General features: G+C 46.8%; 3 protein-coding genes across 17 annotated transcripts in view; all 3 read left to right on the top strand.

Moving 5' to 3' along the window:
• On the top strand, positions 1-18,408 carry LOC122392624 (protein D2-like). Of its 14 annotated transcripts, none has more exons than XM_043387688.1 (7): positions 38-115; positions 497-585; positions 14,582-14,745; positions 15,209-15,332; positions 15,791-15,938; positions 16,645-16,717; positions 17,202-18,408. In XM_043387688.1, the coding sequence occupies exons 3-7, from the start codon at positions 14,686-14,688 to the stop codon at positions 17,334-17,336; spliced, it is 540 nt and encodes a 179-aa protein (XP_043243623.1). In that variant the 5' UTR covers positions 38-115; positions 497-585; positions 14,582-14,685; the 3' UTR covers positions 17,337-18,408. The 14 variants fall into 14 exon arrangements, with proteins under 14 accessions (XP_043243615.1, XP_043243623.1, XP_043243626.1 ...); XM_043387682.1 differs by lacking the exons at positions 38-115; positions 497-585 and adding exons at positions 6,746-6,946; positions 14,294-14,369; XM_043387681.1 differs by lacking the exons at positions 38-115; positions 497-585 and adding exons at positions 10,770-10,800; positions 14,294-14,369.
• Positions 3,665-4,765, top strand: LOC122392621 (52 kDa repressor of the inhibitor of the protein kinase-like). Its single transcript, XM_043387676.1, has one exon. It carries the CDS (start codon positions 3,665-3,667, stop codon positions 4,763-4,765), a length of 1,101 nt encoding a protein of 366 aa, XP_043243611.1.
• A 1,148-nt stretch (positions 18,409-19,556) lies between the features above and the next one.
• Positions 19,557-27,894, top strand: part of LOC122392638 (biogenesis of lysosome-related organelles complex 1 subunit 2-like) — a 47,505-nt gene continuing 39,167 nt past the window's right edge. The window contains exons 1-2 of one of the 2 annotated variants that reach the window (XM_043387724.1): positions 19,557-19,906; positions 20,900-21,158. In XM_043387724.1, the coding sequence (XP_043243659.1) occupies positions 21,050-21,158 (109 nt within the window). In that variant the 5' untranslated portion in view covers positions 19,557-19,906; positions 20,900-21,049. Of the gene's footprint in view, positions 19,918-20,899; positions 21,159-27,894 lie in introns of both variants that reach the window. The other variant, XM_043387725.1, reaches the window with a different exon arrangement.

Here is a 27,894-nt window from a genome sequence, read left to right as displayed (position 1 = left end):
TTACACGCCGTATCGCCGCGATCGCCGCACTTTTTCGCTCTAATATCGTATACACTGCCGCGTTGTTGTGTGCAAAGTCCTATATACCTTATATACCGGTTGTGCGTGGAGTCGGGTAGGTAATCACTAATCGAGGTGTGGTAGGTTTGCAACTCATATTTTAGCCCATGCCTTCTTGGCTTAAACTTTCCACACTCACATTGGATTTTAAGATCCAATTTTGCTCTGTTGACATTTATGCTGAAGCCAATTTTGGGACACCACCAAGGCTGTTGTGCGCATATATTTTCCAATGTTTCTCTGGGTTTTAGGAGTATTAGTGCAAATTTTCTCAAATAGCAATGAGAATTACCTACAGTGCAAAGTCAGTGCCTGCAAAGGAGTGAAAAGTTATCTGCAACTTAACCTAGAAGAAAGATGAAAAGATAGACCAGAAAATAAGTAAATAACAACTTGCTTTAGGCACATTTTAAGGACCCACCAAACCATTTTCCAGGATAAGCCATCCATGATGAAAAGACGAGGACCACCTGTGCAAAAGTCCATGATGGACTTTTTCTCAAAGAAAAGTAAAAACAGAAACAGGCAAGTAAAAAAGTATTTGAAAATGTAATGGAAGCCATTCTGGATGCATATATTTGACATGTGTGGTAATTTACAACAATGTTTAATTGGAATTGTATTGTATAATACATTTTGGTCAGTGTTTTAGTCTCAGCCTCTTAGATAGGTGTCTAATTTTGGTGCTGCTTTATTTAAATGAGCATTTTAAAGCAATTAAATCCACCTTTGTGTTAGTATCAACTAATACTACCTTGGCTGCTGAGTGCTGGCATATATGGATAATGGATCACTACATCTGCATTGTTCTGAATTCCACACACCGACTTTTTCAGCCTGGATCCACAGCCATCTGTCCCAGCCTGTGATCCTCCGAGCACCCCTTCTCCTACTCCTGGACCAGAGATGCCCACAGCAACAGCAGGAGCCTATTACAGTAGCTTATGTTGCAGTTCATTCAGGCATATTGTGTTCAGTTATAGTTTAATGAATTCTTGTATTAAAAATGTGAGTATTACATGTATATCCCTCTGCTATGTGAATAGTGTAATGACAGCTATTGTTCTACCTCTAAACCGCCTTTTGCACCTGTGCTGTTGTATTATTGTGCCTGAATCTGAAAGCAAACAAGATTTAATCAATATATACTGCCAGAGCATGCAGTAATATCATCAGAAAAAAATTATACCTTTTCCCAACACTTATATCACTTTCATTTATTTCTAAAACACGCATGATTTTAAGGGCACCGGCAGCCACTTACCTATCGACATCCCAAGTCAGGGGCGAATGGGCCGCGCACACAGAAGGACACGGCCAGAGGTCACGGGGTCGCCTGGCCACGCCGCCGCCCGAATCGAGCTACCCATTGCCACATTCTTATGGTTTGCTTGATTTGTTTTGTTCGGTCGGTCCCTTTGCCACAGTCATAGCACAGTCAAGACTTTTCGATCGGTCTATAACGTGTCGGTGCATTGTAGTCTGCGCACCGACCGCTACCGCCACCTATCCTACCCACTGGTCGACGAGGCTCGCAGCGCTCGCGGCGACCTCTACAGCGACGAGTGCTGACACGGCTCAGCGGCACAACGCGCACCGCTCGCCGGCAGTCACAAATAGTATCTAAAAATAGAATAGTTATACTAGCTTTGTGAATTCTGGCTAAGATTGGTTTGAACTATCAATGGCGCATGCTAGAGCAGAAGCTAATATGAGCGTCATTTGACCATTGTAGTCGGCGCGCCCCTAAGCCCCAATTATCATATTATCATAGAGCGTAAGCTGATTGTACGGGCGTCACCGTCGTGTTACCTATGCCGTCTTCTTAACCTTCTGTCGGTAACCTTGCTTTAGTCTAAACAGACTACTACATATACCTAGATTGTTTTTACTTTTTTATCGGACATTAGCTGGCGGTCCGAAACACCCACTGGTTGTAATGGTAACATGACTTTGACAAACGGTTTTTGAGTGAATGAACTAGAAACGTTGCATTTTCTTGTTTTATTTTTATGCAAATAACATTTTTTTAATATTTTGCAAACGAGCTTGGTGGTGTTCCGACTTCTTAGGTACCTACCAAAGATGCCAGCGCCGACAATCGGCAGCTTTTTTCCTAATATGCTTGCCTAATTGATAAAGTAATTTTCAGAGTCCAACCAGCAGAGTCCAACCTGACCGTTTAGCGACCGGATAGTAATCCTATATCCCCTTGCTTGTCTCTTCAGAGGAGGATCGCCCCTTGGCCCTGGAGTCTCCTGTGACGGGTCCTGGCCCTGGAACCTCATCCTTCACGCCATCTGAAAATCAGTCAGCAGGCTCTCCAGACCAGAGTGGTGGCGATTCAGAGGACATTGTTGGAATCCCAGATGATAGGCCTGTTCTGCCTCCGAATGACTTCGGTTTTTTTATCGCAAAGAAAACCAGCGATGAAGAAAAGCTAGAAGGACTGACCAAACGATGGTGTCCCTCCGAGAAAAGTCAGTTCCCTGTTTCGTATCACACAAAGAATGGGGTGTCCCGGCCGAGGTATCTTCTCCGGCATCACTTGGATACATACAAGTGGCTGGCTGTATCCAGAAAGGGGAACTTATCTGGTGCATGGTGTAGTGTTTGTGTGCTTTTTGGCGAAACTCTTGATGAAGGCGAAGGTGCACGTGGAGGTAAAGGCAGGTCGAAAGGCAAGCTGGTGAGCCGCCCCCTTGTCGACTTTTCTGACTTGACCGGCAAGAATGGTGCTCTGGATTCGCATGCCCAGTCAGCATCCCACCAGGCCAATGCTGCAAAGGCTGCCAGCTTTACGATCGCAATGAAGGATCCAAAGAAAAGCATCGATGCAGTGATGGACACAGCGAGCGAGCGCGAGGTCAGGCGTAACAGGGCAGTACTGACGTCAATCATCGAAACGCTCAAGTTTGCTGTGACGCAAAACATATCACTGCGAGGCCACCGTGACGATGGGCGAATTGATGGGAGTGGTACTCAGCCAGCCGAAAACGATGGAAACTTTAAAGGGCTGCTCCGATTTAGGCTTCAGAGTGGCGACGAAGTACTGAAAAGGCACCTGCAAGATGGTTCTGGTAACGCGCTTTACACGAGCAAAACAGTCCAGAATGAGCTCCTCGACGTCCTCAGGACTTTGGTGCAGGAACGTGTGACAAACAAGGTGCAAAAGGCTCAAGTATGGGCGTTGATGGCTGATGACACTACAGACATTTCAAACAGAGAGCAGATGGCTGTGGTGGCTCGATATGTAGACGAAAATGAGAGTGGCCAACTCGTAATTCGGGAAGACCCTGTCGCTCTTCTGGATGTGATGGACGTCATTCGGCGGTCCGCGAACGGCCCAGAGCTGAAGATGTCGGGGAAGAACCTCGCAGAAGCGCTGCTAGGCAGTATCCGCAAGCTGGGCCTGGACACTTCTCGCCTTGTAGCCCAATGCTACGACGGCGCGGCTGCTATGTCGAGTGAGCGGGTGGGCGTGGTGGCACAAGTGAAGGAAGCCGCACCACTGGCAGAGTATTTCCACTGTGCGTCTCATGCATTGAATCTATCGACGTCACTCAGCAACAAAGTGGATTTGGTAAGAAATGCCTTGGGGACAATGGAGACTGTCGTCGTTTTTCTAACAGATGGTGCAAAGCGGGGCGAAATCCTGCGCTACGCACAGTCATCAAAGATGGACGGCGATAAGAGGCTCAAGCTGATCAAACTGTGCCAAACACGGTTTGTCGAAAGGCATCTCGCTGTGGAGCGTTTCTTGGAACAGCTCAGCGCTATCCACCTGGCACTGGAGCAGATCGCCACGTGGCAAGATCGGCGCTCCAGTTCGAAGGCCACGGCGCTTCTGAGTGCCATCTCGAGGACCGAATTCCTGGTAGGTCTGGTCGTAGTTGAACGGTTGGCCGGCATCCTTCGGCCATTGGCTCTGGCACTTCAGGATAAGCAGCTGGACCTCACTAAAGCCCTACAGTTGGTAGATGCGGTGAAGTCCGTGCTGACGGAGCAGAGAGCCTCCAGTGAAAAGGAATTCGCTGTGTTGATGCGGACGGTGGAATGCGCTGCAGAGAAGCTGAGTGTAGAGGTGAGGAAGCCGCGTCTGCCAGAAAAGTCCGTCTACCGGGGAAATGCAGGCAGGGATCTCTCCACAGAAGCCTACTACCAGATCACGGTCTTCAATCCTGCCGTGGATCTCGTCCTGCAAGACATCAACCTGCGCTTCGGCAAGCACACGCAGCTGACCGCGAGCCTCAGCAAACTCCTGCCAAAGAAAACAGTTTCTACGGAGTGGTCTGACGTGGAGCCAGCCTACGAGCAGTTTAAAGGTCTCCTAGGATCAGTAACTGACTCGCAGGTGAAAGCCGAGTTCAGCGTGTGGAAAGCCATGTGGCGTGATAAACCCAAGGAAGAAGTTCCGACGACTGCTATCAGTTCCCTCAACGCGTGCCCGGCTGAAATCTTTCCAAACGTACATATGCTTCTAAAGGTACTCAGCGTGCTACCAGTAACAACCGCAGAAGCCGAGCGCGTGTTTTCCAAGGTAGCTAGGACACTGACAGCGCTCAAAACGACCATGACCGAGGGTCGGCTCGAGGCGCTCGTTCTGCTTCAGGTACATCGGGACCACATGCCGGCGACCAGCGAGGTCATCAACCGCTTCGCTGCGTCTGCCTGTCGCCGTCGGGAGTTCCGATTGCGCCTGTAGCGCGACGCGATCCTGATCCTGCGCGATGTGGCCCTGACCCTGCGCGATGTGATCCTCGACTGCTCAATGTTATCCTCATCCTGTGCGATGTGATATTGAAAGGCTGACCATATATGTATGTACATACATAATATACATTCGGTTCTGCGCCAGACGTGTCAACTGTCATCACTATCAGATGTCTGACAGATAGGATGACCGCGTATTAACTGATAGGCTGATTGTGCTGATCTCTGTGAACAGGACAGCTAGCATAAACGCGATGAAATCACCTGATTTCAGGAAACACATGTGATATAAATCATACGCGTATTGCACAAAAACAGCTTGGCTTGAATAACAAGTTCTTCATCATGCATCATTTTGTGAGCTTACTTGTGAGCCATTTGTGCCCTAAACCGCTAATGTCATTATGTCAAATGCCATTCCGGGTTGAAAATCCAACCATAAGACCGATTCATAGACTCATATCTGGCTAAACATATCCTGTGCTGAGGGATTCATGCTATCAACATTTTACCACAATTACATGTTTATTACCAAAGTTATTTTTGTCCCATAGGCACCCAAGCTTCTACTAATAAATACACGCTATCACTTTAAGCATCATTCACGTCCATCTGCTTTTGCATGCAGAGCAGGATGCGGAAAATGTACCCCATCACGGCCGGCTTTCTCAATGACATTTTGACTACTCCCAAGTAATAATTTAGGTTTTCTGCCTCCTTATTTGTTGTTCGGATATCGCTGCATGTATAAGCCCACCTTGCAGTTCCCCTTCAATTGGCCTAGGCCTAGCAAAAAATAGTCAGGCGTTAACCCCTCTCCTTAGAAAGGCGCTTTAGCAGGGTATAGGTTGCCACTACGGATTGCCATTTGCAAGGGCGCAGCCAAATTGGGGCCTATTAACCCCCCCCCCCTACCGCCGAAGTACGTGATTTTTTTTTGATTTTTTATTTTATTTGATTTTTTTTTTGGCAAAATTGCAACCTTACAAAATAAAGTGGCCGAAATCCGGGGAGAAAATAGGATTTGGGGGTAGGTTAGGTTCTGCGGGCCCTATCCTAGCGAAAAACATGATGGGCATTTGGCCCCCCCTTTGAGATGCCCCTGGATCCGCCCTTGAACTTGGTCAGTGGATACTGAACTCTTACAATGAAATAATGAACGACATGCGTAATATTTTTGGTGACATGATTGGCTGACGCGTATGACGTCACAATACCATTTATTCTAAACTTTAACAATTCCCCGCAGCTTCACCTTGCACATTTTTTATTTGGAACGCGGCGAACGCGGTCGCCGCCGTGTGAACAAGCCGGTGAGGTGTGGGTTGTGGGTTCTGTATTTAATTATTACTTTACATTATTGCGTGCTCTGTATTTTAAACTGCTCTGTATTTAACCTGCTCTGTATTTATTTTGACATTAAAGGCGCTATTCATTGTTCCTTGTCTTACACACAGCCTGACATGTGGCCATTCTCAATCCTCACTGCATTCAATGTTTAACTGCTCTTAAACGCAGTTCACACATGACCGTCAGTCTGTCGGTGTCGGGCCCGTCACCGTCGACCTGACGGCCTGCAGCCCGTCAAACGAAAGTTGAGATTTGGTAGCTCCTATTGGCTGCCATATAATGTGACAGAAATGGCGCACCATTTTCGAGATTGACGCAGATGGGGGAAGGGGATGGGGGAGAGGGTAGAGGCCGAGAGGTTAAAATATTATTTGAATTACAGAAATAAATTACCACGCATTTACATTTTTATGTCAAATAATGCTGCAACTTTATTTAAATGAAAGACACATCGGTTCGTTGATTTAAATCATGGATCGAATCTCAAGATATCGTGCCGTAATAAATACTTTCATCTCAACAAATGGATGGAAAATGGTATAAATGATCCTAAAAATGCATATAAGCTTCATGCTGCATGATAACGTTCCTTTTCCTCTTCCTCCAACACGCAGACATTCAAACCGACGGGCCCGTCACCGTCAAAAGTTGAACATTGCTGAACTTTCCAAAGCGACGGCCGTCAGGTCCGGCGCCGGCGCAGTCAGCTGTTGCCGGCCGTCGAACGCCGCCGGTTCACACATGCCCGTCGACCTGACGGCCGTCGCTCCGTCGGTTTCGGCCGTTTTGACGGTGTCGGGCCCGTCACCGGCAGACCTTACGGGCAAGTGTGAACTGCGTTTTAGATCTTGAGACCTGGGGCCGTATTCACGTCGATCATTTTCGTAAGAATTTCCTTAAGTTTGGCCTACTTCTTAAGTAAATTTTTTTATTCACGTGAACTCCGGCGATAAAAACTTGAGAAGTGCCGACGTGAATACCAAATTATACTTACGAAAGAAAATCGACTTACGAAGTCGACGTGAATACGGCCCCTGTTATCTTGACATTTTGGGATGTTTCACGGCCGCTGCTCGCACGCAGCTTACAGCTATGCTGCCAGCACATTTTGCGGGCTGACATCACAGGATGCAGTCAAGTCGTGTCCGGACAGTTTTTCGTCCGCAGATTTTCGTCCGACTTTTTTCGTCTCGCATTTTTTCGTCTGTACATTTTTTTCGTCTGCAATTTTTCGTCTGTACATTTTTTCGTCTGTACATTTTTTCGTCTGGACATTTTTTCGTTCGTATATTTTTTCGTCTGTACATATTTTCGTCCGGACATTTTTTCGTTCAATAAATTTTACGTCTGTTCACCCAAGGTTGAGTGAAAACATACTACAATGCTATTCAACTGTGGAGGCAAATGACGTCATAATAATACTCGGGGCGAAGCAGTGCAGTGCCGAAGGCAATGCCTTAGGAGAGATTACAGGCAATGGTAAGTCAAATATTTTTAGGTTAAGTGGTTGTGTATCTGGCTTCAGGCCGAAGGCCTGAAGCCTGATGCATAACCACTTAACCTAAAAATATTTGACTTACCATTGCTTGCAATCTATTCATGCAAGTAACTTTTTCCTTATCCCCCGGTAGGCAAACATCAGTAGGTAAGGTTAGGTAAGGTTAGGTTAGGTTAGGTTAGGTTAGGTTAGGTTAGGTTAGGTTAGGTTAGGTTAGGTTAGGTTAGGTTACCGTAAAATGGGGTGTTAAGGGACAGTTTTGAGGTGTTTTGTTATATAACTCAAGAAGGGTTGGAGATAGAAGCATCAAATTGTCAGCATTTTATGTGGAATTTGGTGCTTTACATGCCTGCCACATTAAAGTTTTTAAGATTTATACCTGCATATTATTTTCTATTACTTTTCATCACTGTCCCTTAGCCCCCCAATGTGGGGTGTTAAGGGACACCTATATTATTCCAAGAAATGGTCATCAAATGCCCACAATTAGGGTGTGGAAGGGCTCACACTTTATTTATTGAAATGTTTTGCATATTCTGTCACAAAACAAGTCAGGTTCATTCACCACTAATGACCTTTTTAGCCAATTACGTGTAATGCAGTTTACGCTTGTGGAAAATGTGCTAATTATAAGGTAAACAGAACCAAAAAGTAATCTTCTGTCATCAATAAAAACCCATGTCGAAGCTAGTCACTTGTCATTATGTTGCCCTCTTTGTTTTAGCCTTTTTATGATGACATCACATTTACCTACATCAGTCTCCATTGACCCATCATTGTAAAAGAGAGTGCGAGATGTTTTGTTACATAACTTAAGATATGTGAGAGATAAAAGCATGAACTTGCCAGCATTTTATGTGGAATTTGGTGTTTTCCATGCCTACTGAAAGAAAACTTAATGAAATTATGTTTATAAAATTTTTTATTTTTTCTTCTCTGTCCCTATCCACCTCAAAATATGAATGTATCCAGAAAAGAGGAAGAGGATGATGAATGAATGGGTGGATTTGCACAAGTTTTTCAGGAAACATGTGTAATACATGTGACAATACACCTATGCATTCATTTTCCCTGTACACCGACTAGTTTATGTGGTACACACAGAGTTTTGGAGATGTTTCAATTTTGTGAAAATGTAGCATGATTTTCAAATCCATTTTTGAACCAAATCACTTGCATGAAAAAACATACCATTTTGTCCTATGGTTAAGAGCAAAACAGTGTCAACTACCACACTGAAGTTTTTATTGAACCTTCTCAAATAAGGAAGTTAATATGACTCAAAGTTTTTCCCATGCAACTGTCCCTTAACACCCCACTGTCCCTTAACACCCCATTTTACGGTACGTTAAAATTGTAGACGAAAAAATGTCCGGACGAAAAAACGCACAGACGAAAAAATATACGAACGAAAAAATGTCCGGACGAAAAAATGTACAGACGAAAAAATGTACAGACGAAAAAATGCACAGACGAAAAAATGTACAGACGAAAAAATGCGAGACGAAAAAAAGTCGGACGAAAATCTGCGGACGAAAAATTGTCCGACGAAAATCTGCTGGACGAAAAACCGTCATGGAATCCAGTCAAGTCACTGAATGTTTGAGTGAACAAGTTTGGTGATGTCTCCTTGGAAGCCCAATTTGCCATGTGTGCTGTGCTGTACAGCAATCGGCCTTCAACAGCGGCAGCAACATATCCCCCACTCTTCAAACCATTCCTATCATCCAACTTTCATCGTAACTAACATCGTAACCCTACCATTCACAAACTTCCTCCTTCCCTCCCCGCACAAACATCAATTTAACGGTAAATCTCACGGTCATTTATGTGTCTTAACGTAAATTCATGGGTTTTTCCCCATATTGAAGTCTTGAAGTCTTGTATATGCGGAAGAAGGCGTACTGCCTGTAACTTCCATTACTCCTTACTGATTGAGTGGGTAGGTATATGGCAGATCTGGGTGAGGATGATCGTGGGATAATTCAAGGATATAATGCTTTGTCATCCAGTTCCTCGATTCGGTGGCATTTACTCCAATTTAAGCCTCTCACTCTTCAAAAACTCGTCCACTCTTCTTTTAAACAGCAAAGTTGATTTTGACCTCACAATTTTCTCTGGAAGGCTATTCCATAAGTTACATGCCCGATGTGTAAGGAAAGACCTTCGTACTCGTTTCTTTACACTAACTTTTGCGATCCGTAACGTGTGTCCTCTTGTATGTCTTGCTTCTGGTTTAAATTGCAACATATCAGCTTCCGTCTTGAGTTTCCCAGTAATAAGTTTATACAATGTTATTAGGTCACCGCGCGTTCTTCTGTACTTGAGTGTAGGTAAGTTCAGTTCTGTCAGCCTTTCTTGGTATGGGACATTGCTCAAACCTGGGACCATTTTTGTGAATTGTCTCTGCGTTTTCTCCAGTAAGTCTTGGTCTCCTTTGAAGGTAGGTCCCCACACACAGTTGCCATACTCAAGTACAGGTCGTATTAGTGTTCGATACAATTTAGAAATCATGTCCTTGTTCAAGTAAGTGAAACTCCGCTTGATAATTGCATGAAGCATCTTGCACTTCTTTGCGACTCTTGCAGCATGCACATGGAACTTCAAATCGTTATCCATCGTTACCCCTAAATCTCTCTCAGAAGTGCTTTCCCTGAGTTGCACTTGGCCCAGTGTATACTTATGAAGTGGGTTTTTTGGCCCGAGATGCATTACTGAGCACTTGTCGAGATTCAATGGTAGCTGCCAGTATTGTGTCCATGCCAGGATGTTATCAAGGTCCAGCTGTAGGTTCCTACTGTCCTGGTAAGAACTAACTGGGTGGAAAATCTTTGCATCGTCTGCAAACAATCGAATGCTGCTTGATTCCATCACCTCAGGCAAGTCGTTTATATAGAGCAGGAAACACAAAGGTCCCAGTACAGTACCTTGTGGGATTCCACTTGTGACATCCACCCAATCAGACATAATACCGTTCACAGAGACACTTTGTTTTCTTCCACAGAGAAACCCTTCGAGCCATTTAACGACTTTTGGTCCTAGCCCATACGCACCAAGCTTCTTCAGTAGTCGTTGGTGCGGGACCGCGTCAAAGGCTTTCTTGAAATCAGTGTAAATGACGTCTACTGGCTGACCTTGTTCTAGATACTTTGTCCACAGATTCATACAAGACAACAACTGTGATTCACACGACTTCCCTGGGACAAAACCATATTGAAAATCTGAGAGTAGTGATTGATCTAGCAGGTGTGCCATTATAGCTTGTTTTACAATACCCTCCATGACCTTTGAAACAACACTCGTAAGGCTTACGGGTCTATAGTTACCAACTTCGTGGCGGTCTCCTTTCTTAAATATTGGTTTAACCAGAGCCATTTTCCAGTCGCTTGGCAGTTGTCCCGAGTCGAGTGACTTTTGGAATAATATCCTAAAAGGTTTACATAGTGCTTGTGCAGTTCCCTTCAGGAATTGGGAATGAATTCCATCAATACCGGAGGCCTTACCCGGTTTCAGATCTTCTAGCCTCTTCTTGATGTCTTCACTTTTAATATTGATGTCTTCAAGGACACTCCCATATGGTCTGGTGTCTAGTGTTGGCATGTCCTGCAGGTTCTCCTTTGTGTACACACTTTGGAAGAATGCATTCAAGGCTTCACATTTTTGTCGGTCTGTTTGAGCAATTCTCCCATCGTCCAGTTTCAGTGTCTCTACAGAAGGTTTAACCTTTAGAGACTTGTTCACATATTTCCAGAAGGACTTCTTGTTGGTTTTCATGGCGCTTACTATTTTGTTTTCCATCTCAAACTTAAGCTTCCTTGTCAATGTTCTTAGCTGGTTCCTGAGTTTGGCAAAGTTTCTGAAGTCAGAGTCTTGTCTGGTAATACAATACTTTTCCCATAACCTCTCTTTCTTTCTACGGAGAGAAAGAGCCTCTTGGTTCATATATGATTGAAGCTTCTTTCTTCTACGTTTTATTTTAACTTCATCCTGGATGATGTTTCTTATAGCTTCAGTTATTGTACCCCATGCCTGCTGTACAGTTTGCATAGATATCTTCTCATCAAGTTTGTAACATTGTAGTCTAGCTGTTGAAGTCCGCATGCTTCCAGTCTTGGTAGAAGTGTTTATGTTCCCGTGTCTCAGGCTTTTGACAAACTGCTGAAAAGTGAATGGCATAGTACATGGATATGGGTTTTCCCATGTTGTCTTGCAGTAAAAGTGGCCACCGGTCTTAGTTAGGACGGCCGGTTTCTTTTGCGCGGCGTAGTTAGGTCGCCGCCCTCCTCGCGAGGCCGGTAACGTAAGTTAGGGCCACTAAAAAAAAAGGCAGTGTGCTGACAAGTCAAAGTGGCAGTGCCTGTGAAGCAGGGCCAAGGACCTCTGACTTAGGTAATTGGATTCCATGTCCTGATACCTGATACCTGATACCTGATATTTGGGGATCATTGAAGGCACTAGGATTGCCCGGTGGATCCGTCGTAGAGAGCTCGGGTAGCATCAACAGTCTTTACTATTGTGGAACGACGAAGGCATAGTTCGTCCAGTGCTTGTCCAGCCGGTTCTTGAAAACATTGGTCGATGGCGAGCAGACGATTTCCTCTGGTAGAGCGTTCCAGTCCGACACAACCCGGGTGGCGAAGTGGTTGCGCCGGACGCGGCTGACCGCTGGCTTCTTGGCCACCTTCAGTCGGTGGCCGCGGGTGCGTGTACTTGGGGCGGGCGAGAAGAAGTCGTCCTTGTCCAGGTCGGAGCGGCCGTGCATGATGTTGAACATTGTTATCATGTCTCCGCGTCGACGGCGGTACTGGAGGGAGGGAAGTTTCAGACTCTTCAGCCGTTCCTCGTAAGGCAGATGTCGAAGTCCAGGGACAAGGCGCGTAGCCCGTCGCTGAACCCGCTCCACCAGCCTCACGTCGGCCGCGTTGAACGGACCCCAGACTTGGGGCCTGAGTCTGAGGGCAATCAATTGCTATGGGTGTGATGCTAGATGCATACCTATTTTTTGCGATACTTGCAGTGTTTCATGTTGGTAGGTGGTGAAATTCTACAGATTTAAGATGATGAATTGTTTTGAGTGATATTAGGGCACCACGGCACGACTTAAGAGGTCGTTGGCACAAATTGTTTCAACTTTCAACTTAGCGATGATAAAATTTTGAGGTCCCCTCCAGCCTCCATAGAATGGGGATGGGGGCCGGGAAGGAAGGGCATAACCAAAGCCAGTGGCTCAGTTGGGTGCGGAAGCCGACGGCCCAGACTGCCACCATGCCCGCCGCCACCAAGCCATCATTCTGCATCTCAGCTCAGTATCCTCTGGTGGAAGGGATGAGCTACAAGATGTCTTCCATCCCTCGGGAAACGTAGCAGAGCGCGGCCAGACACCCTAATGAGCCGCAATCAACGCATCCAAGCGACCGAGCGGCCGATTTGGTGTAGGTACTACTACTGCTCCAAGCCGCACCGGTGCGGCCTTCGGGTGATCTACCCAGAGCTGACGAATGTCAAAAACATCCAAAACAGCGCCAAAAATGAGAGGCGTTCCTATCTCTCGACCGGACCCGGCAGACCGGGGCCCGAGACGGTCGTATACCACCCCTCTGGCCTGCACGCTCTCCAGCTCGCCGTGGCTGATGCTCAGTTCTTGCCCCGCACCTCACGCAGGAAGATAAGTTATTGGCGTCATATAACCCTCAGAGGTTGGACACGCCACAAAACCCAATCATCATCGGAGCGGGCAGCTGCTTTTGGTCACCGCGTTGGTATGAACCGGGGTGTCAGTTTGAGATAGTGCACTGGCTTCGCCTTATTAGCGAGCTCATCGGTCCTTTTATTGAGTGTCAGTGCCCTGGCACCCACCGGTTCCATTGCATCGCATTGCAACTTCCACTGGCACCGCGTGGTGCCTGAAACGCATTTTTCGTGACGTCTCACCACCGATGGCGGCTGAACCGGTCCGGTCCGATCGCCCCCAAATTCAGCTGTCATCGTGACCTTGGCCAACCAGTCTGTTTGCTAGCCACTCTGCCCAAGGCTGCTGGCGTCGTTTGGACTACCGCTCGCGTCGTGGCCTAACACCGTGCGGTCTAACGGCGTCATAAGAGCAGTGGTTCTAGCTTTGCGTTGCTGCTGAAGGTGACGGGTGGATTGTGAAAGTGAAGCGTGACAAGCTGGTGGTGGTTATTGTGATTGCGGCTAGTTACTATTGGATTTGCCGCTTTGAAGCGAACTCTGACTTAGCGCTATGTCAGTGTGAATACTGAATTTGCCGCCGCTTGTTTATTCTGTAGAATCCATTCAGTATCGTAGCATTTTATTGCCTTCTAAGTACCAATAGCATTTGTTGTTCTGAAATATTACGTAGGTAACAACTTGGTGGATGGCTCAAACGGCATTGCTCGTGTTGATTGGCTATGTGTGGGGCTTTTTCGGTTTGTCTCTTGCATTTGCCTTTTTTTGCACGTGTTTTCTGCTGCTTTGGCTTCATAAGCTTTTGCATGCTATTAATTCTCATTGGACCTGTGTTGCCATGCTCCCGCATGCATGATAAAGTTTTGAACGTTGATAAACCCTCTTTGAATGCTTGCCTTTTGTCTGCATGCCACGGTGTAACCAGTATTGATTTATCGATTTAGACGACCAACGTGTTTGACCTTTTGTGGCTTTGTGCGTTAGTGAAATTGTCACCATTTAGACTCGGGGAGTGTTGGCAAGAAGTGCAGCATGCTGCTCCCTTACTTCATTTTGATCGGTGAGTTTTGCACGTGTACTGCAGCTACTGTATCCGTTGGGTCAAAAGTTAGTAGGTTGTTTGCTTTAGCGATAATCAGAAAACATCTTTGTTGTAGGGGACGGTTCCTGTGTCATCGTGATTCGGATTCAAAGTTACGTAACCTTGGCAAACTGTTCGTACCTGTCCCACGATATCTTCATACCTGACCTTTGACCTCCCTCTCTCTACAGCGGGTTCTCTCCTTTCACCACCGGCCTCTGCGTGTGAGCTCACGGCCGAACAGTCTGAACAGTCTGTGGAGAATCCCGTCCGTCTGACTCGCAGTGTGACTGCCATGGAGACTCACAAAGTGGTGCCCGATGTGATTCCTGTTGGACCCGCCGCTGTGCTCACGGTGAGAAGGAAGGGAGGGGAGAGGGGAAGTGAGGAGGGGAATGGAGTGAGATATAAAGAAGAGGCAGGGAGAGTGAAATGATAGAGGGTAGGACTAGGTAGCTGAGAGATGTGGTAGAATGATTGGAAAAGAAGGATAGAAGCGCAGAATAAGAGTAGAATGTAAGGAAGAGAATTGAGGTCTGAGGAAGGGAGAATGTTAGACATGTGAGAGCGCTGGGATAATTGAACTGGATAATAGGAGCTTAGCTTGAAAGGCACGAGCGTTGATCTGTAAACGATTTTACTTCTTAGCGTCACATGGACAGCCTTGTCTAGAATGACGACGATGAGACCTGAGTTGACCTACGGGCTACGCTACGCTGACCCCAGATGACCTTTCTTACTTTTATCTCATCCATCTTTACCCCAGGTGACATACCTAACCTGCAAAGTTATGTGACCTACTCCCTCCCTGACCCCAGGTGACCTACCCGGGCGGTGTGACGGTGGACGGTGGTGCCGAGCTGACCCCGACCCAGGTCAAGGAGCAGCCGCAGCTTAGCTGGGCCGCCGAGAGTGGCGCCCTCTATACCGTGGTGATGACCGGTAAGTTCGAATGTCGGGCCGTTTGTGACTGAGGTACCATGGATTAGTCATCCATGGAGGCACTAAGGTCAGAGCAGCTAATGATGGCTGCTAGCTGATATATGTACAGGGATGGAGATAATAAGATATGTCACAGTTGATTGCTGTTTTTGTTTATCGATTTATCATCGATCAGAACGATTGCATATTGCAAGCTGCTGAAAGGATAGCTGTGTAGGCACTAGTGACTAGGCAGTATGCTCATATGTAAGCTGTGTGTATAAACTAAACACGCTTGTGAAATACAGCAGGACATCGTCGGGCTACCGGCTAACCCTATAAAAATTACCCACTGCACAGTTTGCGTTTACCAGCACCTCCCGTAGCTTTTCCGCGTTTGTCAGTAAGTAGATCCCAGTTCCGTACAATTCTCTCAATGGTCTCACACCCCTCTCTCCTAATCTCCCCTCTATCCACAGACCCTGACGCCCCGTCTCGGGCCGACCCCAAGTTTGGCGAGTGGCGCCACTGGCTGCTGGTTAATGTACCCGGTACGGACCTGGCCGCCGGGGACGCCGTGTCAGAGTTCGTCGGATCAGGACCGCCCAAAGGCACCGGACTGCACAGGTAAGGGAGGTGAGGGGGAGGGGCACCGGGGGAGTGGGGAGGGGAGCCCAAAGGCACTGGACTGGACAGGTAAAGGGGCGGGACGGTGGGGAAGGGGACTGAGGGGTCAGGGATCACTGGAGAGTGGAGGGCTGAGGATGGGACGACCAAACAGGAACTGGATTGCATAGGTGAGGGGTCAATAGAGGGGAGAGGACTACCAGGGGGATGAGGAAGGGGAGTCCAAAGGTGCTGGACTTCACAGGTAAGGGGGAGGGTTACGAACCTTGTCCTGTACGAACCTTATCCGATTCAAACCTTTCAAATGTGAACCTTTTTCCACTACGAACCTTTACCGTTACGAATAGTATCCAATACGAATCTTATCCAATGCGAACGAACAATTCCTTACGAATTTTTGCGCATACCAACCTTGTGTTTACGAACCTTCGTCTGGGAAGCGAGAGGGGTTGGGGACTATTGAGGAAAGTGGCGAAGGGGTGGGATCACAGGAGCGAGGTTGACGGCTGGTGGGGAGGGGGGGGGGGGGCCGTATTAGTTGTGGTGAAGGGTGGGGTTATCGGTATATGTTGTGAGTATTGGTGATTGAATAATATTTGTCAACGTGTTTTCCAATAATTCCTTCTCCCCCGCCTTCACGCATTTGACTGTCAAGCTTGACGGCTGCCCTGACCTGAGGTGACCCGACCTGACCTGACCTCCGCAGGTATGTGTTCCTCGTCTACAAGCAGCCCGGCAAGATCACTGTGGACGAGGCACTGAGGAAGACCAAAAACCAGGTGAGAATGACCAATTAGAGGCCGTATAGGTGGCGATGTCACACAATATGCCGGTCACTAGGGAGTGTTTCGTATGGTGACATGTCAGTTGGACGTTGGTCACGTAGCTTGTTCTGTGCGGTTAGATGGGAGGTTTTGCTTTTTGTCCAATGTCCGAATGATGAGATGAAGACGTTTTGTGATTGGGCGAGTGATTGATAAAGCAATTATATGCCAGTTTTCTATTGTAATACCGCAAAATCAAGACACCATGCTATGATCATTTTATTATAACAAAATTTCAGAGCGTTAACGAAAGCATCATTTACTCTTACGTCTTTTCCGACCTAAAAATGCATTATATAGTCTTCCATATCGTCCATCATCCAATTAATATGCTTACCATATGCCACTTGCTGTCTGCTGAGAATCGTACACTTATCTAACACTTCACCACCCTTTTCCACGATCGACCACAAGTCTAATCTTCCCCCTTCCTCAACAGGCCAAGGGCCGTGAAAAGTGGAGTGTGTCCAAGTTCGCCGAGCAGCACAACCTCGGCGCTCCTGTGGCCGGCAACCTGTACCAGGCTCAGTGGGACGACTATGTGCCCCAGCTCTACAAGCAGTTCAACGACTAGGTGATGGGTCTGATGACGGGGGAAGGATTGGTTGACGGACGGACGGGCGGTACGGATGTACGGACTGACAGAAGAGGAATAGCCTTACGGACGAAGCGACGGACGGATTGAATGAAGTTGGACGGAAGACTGACTAGCAGACAGCAATTGAACGACACACGGACTGGCAGAAGAGGAATGGTCCCACGGACGGACGGAGAGATTGTCAGACGGACGGTAACTGACGGACGGACGGACGGATGGGCTAGTGAATGGTTTTACGGACAGACAGACGGATTGAATGAAGACGTACGGACCTACGAACGGATTGGCAGACAGGCAGACAGAAATAAACGGACGGACGAATGGGCTAACTACTGGCAGATACAACAGAATAATGCTTTTATGGGCCTACGGACGGGACAGAAAAATAGACTTACGGAAGGACGAATGGACCGACGTACGGAATATGAGAAAGACGAGAGGACTGTACGGTTGGACGGACGAACGGGCTGACGTACGAACGGTGAAAGGTACTACGGATTTACGGACTTAGAAGATGTACTATCTCGAGATACATGGATGCACTTACATACGGAATTAAAGAAAGGACGAATGAATCAAACGGACCGTTTTCTGGCAGTTTCTGCTGTGTTTCGAGCTGATGATGAGAAGGGGAGCTATCTGTGTAACCGATGCTGTCATACCTGGGGCTGTAACTACGTTAAACGTTGGTCGCTACGTAATCGTACCGGCTTCAGAATCGCATTCGTATGGCTCTGTATCGTCCTTTTCTTTAGAAGATACCTTGTCGGTAGTGCTATTTGTTTTCTACTGGTGATAGGGACGCTCACCAATGTTATTTGGATCGTAAGATGCCATAATGCTTGGTGTGTTTCGTTTACCGGCACCCCTCCTCCACTAAGGAATTTCACGGCTGGATTTTCCCCCATGTTACGAGTGTTTGGCTAAGAGAACCATGTTTCCATGTTGGCTAGTGATAATCAGTGATCGCCTCAAAGGTGGAATGATGTCCACATGACCTTCCTGGTGGAATGTTCGTGGTGATTTTTTGAATAAATTTTGACTGGTTGTTGGTGTATTGATGTTCGGGACGATATTCGATTATCATCGATTTGCAAAATGCAAGAGTCCTCGAAGCGATGGCTACGTCAGGCCAGTAGGGTGAGAGCCAAGCTCGGTGGTGAGAACAGCATCTTCGGCCAACGCTCCATAAGACGAGAACATGACCCGTGTTGATCACAAAATGTCTGGCGGCTTTTCACTTTTTAACCCTATTAGTGGCAGGCTCCTGGCTACCCCTATTAGTGGCAGGGGGGGGGGCTGTTTACGACCCCCCCTTGATATCTCGAGATCTAACGGGCCGATTTTCAAAATTCAAACGGCATTCGACTTCGCTCAACGTGATCTACATTTCTAAAAAAAAAATTAAGAAAATGTCAAAAGGGGGGTTGAGGGGGGTAAAAACGGGCAAATTGCAGATACATTTTAGACTGCTTATCACGGCCAGGTTTCTGAACCAATCTTAACGCAACTTTTGCCGATCGATAAAGAATGAACCAGGAATTCACATGGATCCTAAAAATATGCATTTTCAAAAATCATAGGCGGATACAGATCATTGAGATTGGGGGTATACAAAAAGTATAGCAAATAAGGTTTTTGTTGGTACTGTTTCTAAAAAGGGTGGTAATGGTCTTGTTATGTTACAATTTTCTTATGAGAGAACGACTACAATTGTATTGGTCATGCATAGGCGGTGTCAGGGCACCTATGTTGGGAGGTAAAACATAACCCCCCTTTTTGGACGCCTGGATCCGCCTATTATAGCAAAAACGTGTCAAAAGAGGATGCACAATAACTTTGTATATGTTATCACATGATAAAACTGGTGCATACAGTTATAATACATCAGCATCGTGATCATCGCCCAAATGACTCGCTTCACGAATAGGACCCCCCAATTCCCAGTGCTCTGGAGCCGCCCTTGGTAAAGTTATGAACTTGAAATTTTCAGGGAATGTGCCCAATTTAGTTTTAGGAAAAGTCAGAAAATTTCAGCATCGTAGCTTCAGCGGTTTCGGAGATATTCCCGAAAAACCTGAGGGGTGGATGAAAACAACCCCCCCCCCCCTGCCACTAATAGGGTTAAAGGCGTTGCTGTCATGCTCGTGCCAGGTTGTGCTCACTGCTCATTTTCCGTACTGTTTGGTTCACAGAAAGTCTACGCTTTATTCTAAGAAAAGACATGTTTTGGAATGTCATCAAGCAAAAAGGCTGCTCCTACTCGAGACATATTTTGGGTAGCAGCATCCATGATACGACGTGATTTCCGCAATTCACGTCCTAAGTTCATCTCAATCTCGATTCTCGGCTAAGCACCGTTCCCTCGCACACAGCTGCAGCGCCTATTCGATGAGTTTTGGCAGGTAGGCAAGGCAGGGCTACAACAGATTTATAGATGTCGCCACCATAGCCTTCAAGGCCCAGTCGCTAAAAATCGCTTGGAAGTGTGGGGATTTGCAATGCGAGTCAAGTCGTCGAGTAAACAAATCCAGTGTTGATGGGAGGTGAGTAATTGGTGAGCACTGCGGGCAGTTATTGAAGTAATTGAAGTAAGAGGAAATGTGATAATGCACCGTGGAAGTAGTTGTGCAACTAGGTGTTTTTGTCTGAACGAATTTGTATTTCAATTTTTGCCTTTGTTTATGATGAAGATTGTGGAAGGGATACCCAAAATCCACTTTTGAGTTGAATGCTTTTTTGAGTTTTGCTGATTGGTCATCTTCTATATACTATTAGTTTGAGTTGGGTGCAATACATGACTGTTATGTATAACCGTGCTTACGGGATATGCATTTGCATAGGCGGGTCTAGGGGGCAATTGGGGCAACGGCCCCAAATGCCTACCCCCTACTGCACTCATCACCCAAATGCAATAAGAATTTGCTGTTACTTTAAAAAAGATGGTACACTTAACAACTTTTGCAAGATAAAGACCATCAAAGCTATTGGTGATGCCTGCGCTGCCCATCAGTGATGGGCGGCCATCACTGCTTACCCCGGCCCTGCTTTTAGGTATTTTTGTTGTGTATATTTCTTTTCAATCATCAAAGCTATCCACTTTTCAATCCTACCTGTTAAAGTATATCAATTGCTGTGCCATTCAGCCCGATATTGTTCAGACAATTCCAAATTTCATGGGTCAGTTTGTTGTCCAGGCCAGGCCATATATGAAATGTGAAGCATAATGAACAGGATGGTATTTAATAACTGGCAAAAAGTCAGTAATTTGGCAAACTTATTGGTTGTTTTGCTATTCCCAACACCTGGATACCTATAGGCTACCTATACCTATAGGCATTATAATGCCTACAGCATCCTACAGGTATTAGGTACCCTATTACATAATGAACATAGTGAATATTGAATTTGCCTTGTATAGGTGAATAATGTCTCTGCATAGCTGATGTATTATACCCACCATTGCCTGCTAACAGCTGACTTTCATTGCTTTGTATGTCACAAACACTGACATTGCTCTGCTGTCTGTTTGCCCCTAGTGACTGCTGCTAATCTGGCCTGTAACCTGCTGTGGACATTGTGAGGCAGTAGATACAACAGAACACTGCCGGAGAAGCATCATCTCTTAGATCTCTGTCTGGCTGATAGCTTCAAGAAGCACCTACCAGAACTCGTGAAGGTCAGCTGTGATGGCCGAGGCTGCCCCCGCTGGCGCTGAGGGTGGCGAGGGTGTCGTACCCTCCCCGCGCCGACGGCCCGACATCGACACCCCCGACCCAGCCGACTCGCCACGCAAAGGTGGGTGGGGCTGAGACGTGCAGTGGGGAAGAGGGGGGAAGGTAGGAGAGAGAGAGGGGGGGGGGAGAAGAAGAGACAAGGTCATGGGGACAGACAACGAAGTGGAGTGATGTGACAAACTGACAATTCCAGCGGATCAGCTTCGTAGAGGTCGAGCGAAGATGTGATCCTAGGAATTCTCCTACTGGCCACGTCAAATTAATATTTTGTGAAGCGGTCATTAGTTTCAGTTCGGTTTTCTCCTTACCCGAATGGCACGGTATGCACTCGGTCTAAGTCTGACAGCGAGGTCGCTCTGTCATTTGACAGATCTAGATCTACCAGTCTAAATAGCTGGGGGTATTCAGGCCACATCCAAACTGCTGGTCTTCTGAATTTTACCTGGAGACCAACACTTTCAAGGATTATGACGTCGATCATATTACGTACATACGTGGTGCACTCCAAAAGTTTTGAGACTTTTTCAGCAGAGACAGTTGTCTGTTTCAGAGAAGCATGAAACTTCTATGACTCTCGAAATGGAACCTCCCGAGTCCAATGCACCTGCTTTAGCGCTCCTGTCACTGCCTGAAGGCCTGCTGATAGACTTTCAAAGTGAAGGTGCCCAGGGCCTCTGTCACAGCCTCACTTATCTCCTCCACATCCTCCGAAAGACGGCCCCTGAGCTTCCCTGTCAGTCTGGGAAACATTCAGAAGCCAGGGGGCCAGATCAGGACTGTGGGAAGGGTTACGGGCGGTTTTGACGCACATCTGTGTCAGATAGTTCGTCTCCATGGTGGACTTGTGGGTGTGTGCGCTGTCCTGGTGCAGGAGCCCCTGGCCACAGTTGAAGAGTTCCGACCTCTTGCGGCGAAATCTCTTTCTCAACTCCCTCAGAACCTTCACGAATCATTCCTTGTTGACCATCTGGCCGTGTAGGTGACCCAGGTTATGAAGTTTTTGCCTTTTTGTTCTAAGTAAGGGACTAATTTGAGCTTCCCAGTGAACCTGCGCTGTCTGTCTTTATTGGGTCTGAAGGAGTCAGTGTGTTTTCATTGGACCTTCTGTCTCTTGGTCTCATGATGGTAAAAATACATCCAGCTTTCGTCTCAAGTCACATAAGAGTCAATTTGCTATGTTTCTCGGGCATTTTTGCCAAGCTAATCCCAAAATTTTATTGCACAGCAACCCTCTAAGTTGTCTTCACATGAACAACCTGACTGTGCTCTACACTGGTCACTGTGACAAGCCGCGTGGGACTTGCCATGTTCAGGGTGACACCGTTGCCGTCTTTTGCAACGTAGAAAAACAAAATTACGCAAGTACGTTTATAACAACTGTGGTAAGGACTTGTGAGAACAACAAGTATCTAGCACTGTTCATATGGATTTTACGAGGCCAGTCTCACAACTTCTGGAGTGGACGACGTAACTACCATCTCATTATACACATCCACTCATTTTACAATGTTACGCTGCATATCTGGCTCTAATTGCTGAAAGTTTCTGGTGCAACAGTTCAGATAGTTGGTGTCTGGTGACGTCAATGTTGACTTACGGCGTCCTCATCAATATACCGACACCCCGCGCTGATGGTGCCTGATCTCATTAACAATATGCGCAGTTGCTAGGGAAAGTTTGCCGGATCAACTTTCTGTGAGACGCTGTGCAGTCGCTGATAACGGAACCCCATTGTGGCTTATGTGAAAACCGCAGACACTAGACAATAAAACGCAAAAAGTCACAGCCTCCTGTATCATCATTCCTTTGGGTTCTGTTATGTCAATGTATATGGAATCGAGTGTGGGATCTTCTATCCAGGATCTCGCTAGATTTACGGCCAACCTGAAGGATAGAATCTATGATCCCTTCGAATCCTACGAAAAAAAAACGAAACAGGCATTGGGCGTGGGATCTCGCAGGATCTGGCAATAAATGATAATGATCTAGGATCTGCATGGATCTTACACCAATACACCATGCATCCTGTACCCATATGTTATTTATGTGACGATAGGTGATCTACGCCAATGCATACCACTTTGCTGAACGAATGGTGATGATATTGGATCTTAATTATAGAAAGCTGGATATACCTATGGTCCATATGATCCCAGATCTAGTGATTGTATCTGATCCTGAATCAATTTATGTGATCAATGCACATCTGAGTCTTAGACCCCAAGAGGCCAAGAGTTTGAAGAACATTGTTCTTGGCTCTTGCTTTTCGGTTATATCGGCCTAAGGTCTCCCCCTCCACCTTCTTTTCCCGAAAATGTGTCTTATGATCCTGGGCAGCAAGCGGCCTATGTCGACACCTACCCTACCATCCGCCAAATGTCTCGCATTGTTGGAAGTTCTCCACGCCCGCAAGCATTTCCATAGTGAGAAACTTTGTCGCGTGGCATGTGTGACTCCGCCGTTGTCATGGAGATGAGTTGGTTGCCATGGAAACGTATTGGCGGCTTCTCCATGGGGAGTATCTGCAGTGGAGGAGGCTCACCTGGGACGTTTGGAGGCCGCTAGTTTAGCGTTCGGGCGCTCAGGTATTCCAAATGGACCTTCATTCGGATGATAATGGCGCCCTCCAGGTGACTGGGGACGTCCAGAACCTTCAGACTTATGCATTCGACAGGGTTATGTGAATGTCAATAGGTATGCCTTCCACGTGGATTGCGATGTGCTTCCCTGGTAAACTGTTTTCTGAAAGCAGGCAGCAGCCTGGTAATGTTGTGCTGGTCCTTGCTCATGCGCTAGTCAAAGGTATTTGCGATGTCAATACCCTTGCAATGCTTATTCCAGAAATGTGTAAAATGGCTAGAATGGTGCTAGCATGAAAAAATTTCAAGGTCCCTTGCACCCAATAGGGGAGAGCGGGGAGAGTTGTATCATGTCCAAGTTGTATCAGGGCGAATTGTGCCAAACTTATCCAATGGATGGCGCTCGCGACACGACCAGCCGACGAGGTTTTCCGGGCGCCATCTTTCCCTGTTCTGTCTTGTGGCTGAGTGGACGCGTCTCGAGGTGAGAGCCGATTTTATGTTTTTTTTAATGTCATTCTAAAAAAATGAGTTGCAAGAAAATGTGTGTTTTGGGCATTTAGATGTGCACGAATTTGAAAGATCTCCGTAGCGGTGGTGAGGGTAGGTTCTAAGGCTGCGTGAGAGAAAACGGATTTCTCCAGCTGTCCGCTGTTTTTTGAGCAGGAGGATGTTTTTTCCAAGATGGCGGCGAAGTACATGTTGTATCAGAGCCGGGTGGGGTATGTTGTAACATGTATGTATGTATGGGTATGTTGCTTTTCATCGCGAAAGCTAAGCCCTGGCTCGCGTTTGTAGGCAGCTAGTCAAGGCTCGTTCCATTTCGGCACAATGTGTTGGCTTCTTTGCTCTTAACGGGCCACTTTTGCGTCTAGTCTGTTGATGTTTCTTTCGGATTGCATTACCCTAAGTTTGGTCTAATAAAGTGAAGCCTTTGAGCATACCTACACATTGTATTAACCCCATTTAATGTTGTTGTTATGTTCAAAACCAGTAGCAAGCACACTCCCTGAAACGTGAAATAGTGATACAAATTACCCCACCATGTGATACAACTCACCCAAGCCATGGGGCAAGTTGTATCAAAAACATTGTTCTATTCGGGAGACCGTAGAAGAAAAACTGGTAGAGGTAGCGGAAAAGTTACTTTGCACAAAAAAGCAGAAGAATCAAGGAAGGGGATAGTATGGAAACAATGAGTTTATCACGGATAGTTACGAGGTTATGGGTCTCGGAGTAAAAACTGATACAACCCACCCCACTCTCCCCTATCATATCTAACGCATAATGAAAACGAAGATCTCCTCAACACAAGCCCCATCCCCTCCCATCAAGTGCTTGTTGCACATACCAGCGGCTTCCATTTATGTATGAATGTAAAGCATGAACGTTTGTTTATGTATCCATTTGATGATATTCTATTGGCTTATGGCTCAGCCCTGTGCACGGCCAATAAGCGGAGCTGTGAAATACCACAGCGCCCATGGCGGTGGCGCTGTCGACTGTAGGTATTGCTCGTCGCTCGAGAGCCGGAGAATGATGATCTTCCGGAAAGTCAGTCTTGGGGCTGGGACATTGCCGATTTGAGTTGGGAGGTTGAAGTATCAATCGAAACCAATTCACAAGCTTTACCTGAATATTATTTCGGAACCGATTTTAAGACAAAAAAGTTGAATTCGGGATCGTTGACCGTAGTTGGGTAAAGTAACAAAAATTGTTGAGCGGGGAGAGGGAGAGGGAGTTGTAACACAAGGCGTGAACAAGCTTAAATGTTGTGGCTTTATGGGGGAGATACGTGTTTCGAGTTTTACACTCTGGGGATTTTGAGTCATATGCCCGAGCCCGCCAAGGATCTCTACATGGCAATCCAACCACGGGCGTTATGTTCATTAAAACATCTTGTGTATATTTGATGCTTGCCGTCTCTTGCCAAGTAAGATAAAATAAAACAAGTTAATGCTTATGAATGATCTTGTCGAATAGCAAGGTCACACTGAATAAAACACAATCGTAAATCAAATGAATGTAGGCGGTCTAAATCAAATGATTATGACTTAAGTATTTTCCCGCCTTGTTACCAACACGGGATGGAGGCTGTTCGTTTCGTAGGCCACCTCGACATCCTGCCGTAATGTCTGTCAAGTGCACATCTCGTAAATCGTGCCGCCGATGCCGTGGAAAAATGAAGCGTCTTCACTCGGTAGATTGTCCAATATGTAGCTCTACCATATCACAAGAAATGTGTACTCAAGTTGCTACGTGCTTACCGTCGTTATTGCCATGCCTCTTGCTCCTTTTTCATTTAATCAGAGATGCATTTCAACAGGCTATGTCTAAGACATTAGTCCTGCTTGCAAGGTCTCATCTTCGGTAATATCTGCTCGCAGTTTTCAGGCTTTTGAAGTTAATGTGATTATTTTCACACTGTTACACACTGCACAGGCATTACCAAGCGCCAAGGCTACGGCATTACTTACTGAGAAATACAGTGACAGTGTCGATCGCTTGTTGACTTTGTTGCCATAGCAGCAAACTCATCTTACCGTAACCCTCATCTGAATTCAACGGAGCATGGATTCAGATCGCGGACCTAAGGTGTCGCCTTTTTGTCTGCGCTCTGCAAACTTTTAAATGCTGATTGCCATAGGGCGAGTTTCAGTACATTTTATGTTGCAGGCGCTACCTGATCAGAAAATGATAACATGAAAGGCTATCCGCGTTTCTATGTAGTTAAGGGAATCTTAAAAGCCGCCGAGAAGTTCACAAGCTTTCGGCGTCGTGAAAAACGGCAGATGATTTTCTGAGAACTCGTTCCCGCTGAGACCTGCAAACTTTCTGATGGCGTATTTTTCACCATCTTGCTTCTATGCCTCTAGCAGGTTTTCAGAGTTTTTTTTTTTCGAAACTTTCCTGTTCGGTCGTCTGTTTTCTTGTTCTTCTCATCTCAGACGCAATGTTAATGGGGAGACTTGTCTAGTTAGGACTGTTTGTGGTGCGCTTTCACACCATATAACATGTTTCGGTGGCTGGCCCGCCGTCGTCGCGGCCTTCGGCTGTTGCTAGGGCCTCATCCCCGACCCTCCTTCTGCTCCCAGCCTGTCAACTGGCTACCCCTCTCCTCTCTCCTATCTTGGATACATTGGCGATAATTGATTGGCATGTATGTGCTGCTTTTGTCGCAGTTGTGCTTTTAATTTCTCTTTTTCTCTCTCCCAACTCCCCTTTCTTCATTTCGCATTGTATCGCTTCCGCACTTGCTCCCTTTCTCTCCCTCTCGCTTTTTTCTCTCGCTCTCTTTCTCACTCTTTCTCTCTCACTTCCTCTCTCTCTACCTCTCTCCTTCCCTCTCCCTCTTCCATCCCTCTCCCTCTCCCTCTCCCTCTGCCATCCCTCTCTCTCTTTTACCCTCTCTCTTTTACCCTCTCTCTCTCTCTCTCTCTCTCTCTCTCTCTCTCTCTCTCTCTCCCATCCCTCTCTCTCTCTCTCACCCTCTCTCTCATACTCCTGTTCCCTGAGAATTCCCTCTTCCCCTACCCCTTCCCTTCCCCTACCCCTTCCCTTCCCCTTTCCCTTCCCCCTCCTCTACCCCTTCCCCTACCCCTCCTTCCCCACATGGTAACCCCATCCTCAGCCCCGTCTCCGCCACCGAGTAGAGTCAACGGACTCCTCCGGGCACCACAGCCCATCAAATATGCACTTCGTAAGAGGTCAGCGCCGATGGACTCTCCTCTGCACTCCCGTGCCGCGACCCCATGCAGCTTGCATGAGGCGTCACGGTTCATGAGGTGTTACCGAAAGAGTCACACTCGGCGGAGCGTGTTTCGTGGTATGCCGCAGTACTGGTTGGGTTGAGAGAAGATGAGCTGGGGGCTGTGAATTGGTAGTGTTGAGAGCCTGAGAGGGTATGGGGACCAAGAACGAGTTTGTCGGATTGTGGAAGGCTGATTGGTCAACCGGTTCATAAATGTGACCTTACTTTTTGTGATTGTGACCTGTTGTGGCACATAAACGTGATTGTGGCCTGAGCAAACAATGGATGACATATCTAGGCGGATGTTGCCTGGTTGGTGTAGCAGCCAGTCCACAAGCCAATGTCGCTCTAATGTCTACAATACAATTGGACGTTGGATTGTCGCGATCCAATGTCGCGATCCGTCGCTCAATAGCATCTGTGTAAAACCACCTGTTGTCTGTTGATGAGTGTTGGGCGATAGCTGT

This window comes from Amphibalanus amphitrite, unplaced genomic scaffold (genome assembly GCF_019059575.1).
Source record: "Amphibalanus amphitrite isolate SeventyFive unplaced genomic scaffold, NRLGWU_Aamphi_draft 000494F_arrow, whole genome shotgun sequence".
Taxonomy (NCBI): Eukaryota; Metazoa; Arthropoda; class Thecostraca; order Balanomorpha; family Balanidae; genus Amphibalanus; species Amphibalanus amphitrite.
Note: the sequence above shows the minus strand (reverse complement) of the source record. Positions and strands in the feature narration are given on the sequence as shown.

Coding starts and splice junctions, on each gene's coding strand:
- LOC122392621 (XM_043387676.1), top strand. CDS start 3,665: ATGGAGACTGTCGTCGTTTTTCTAACAGATGGTGCAAAGCGGGGCGAA.
- LOC122392624 (XM_043387679.1), top strand. CDS start 6,865: ATGCCCGTCGACCTGACGGCCGTCGCTCCGTCGGTTTCGGCCGTTTTG. Junction 14,746..15,208: donor GACCCGCCGCTGTGCTCACG/GTGAGAAGGAAG, acceptor CCCTGACCCCAG/GTGACCTACCCGGGCGGTGT. Junction 16,718..17,201: donor TGAGGAAGACCAAAAACCAG/GTGAGAATGACC, acceptor CTTCCTCAACAG/GCCAAGGGCCGTGAAAAGTG.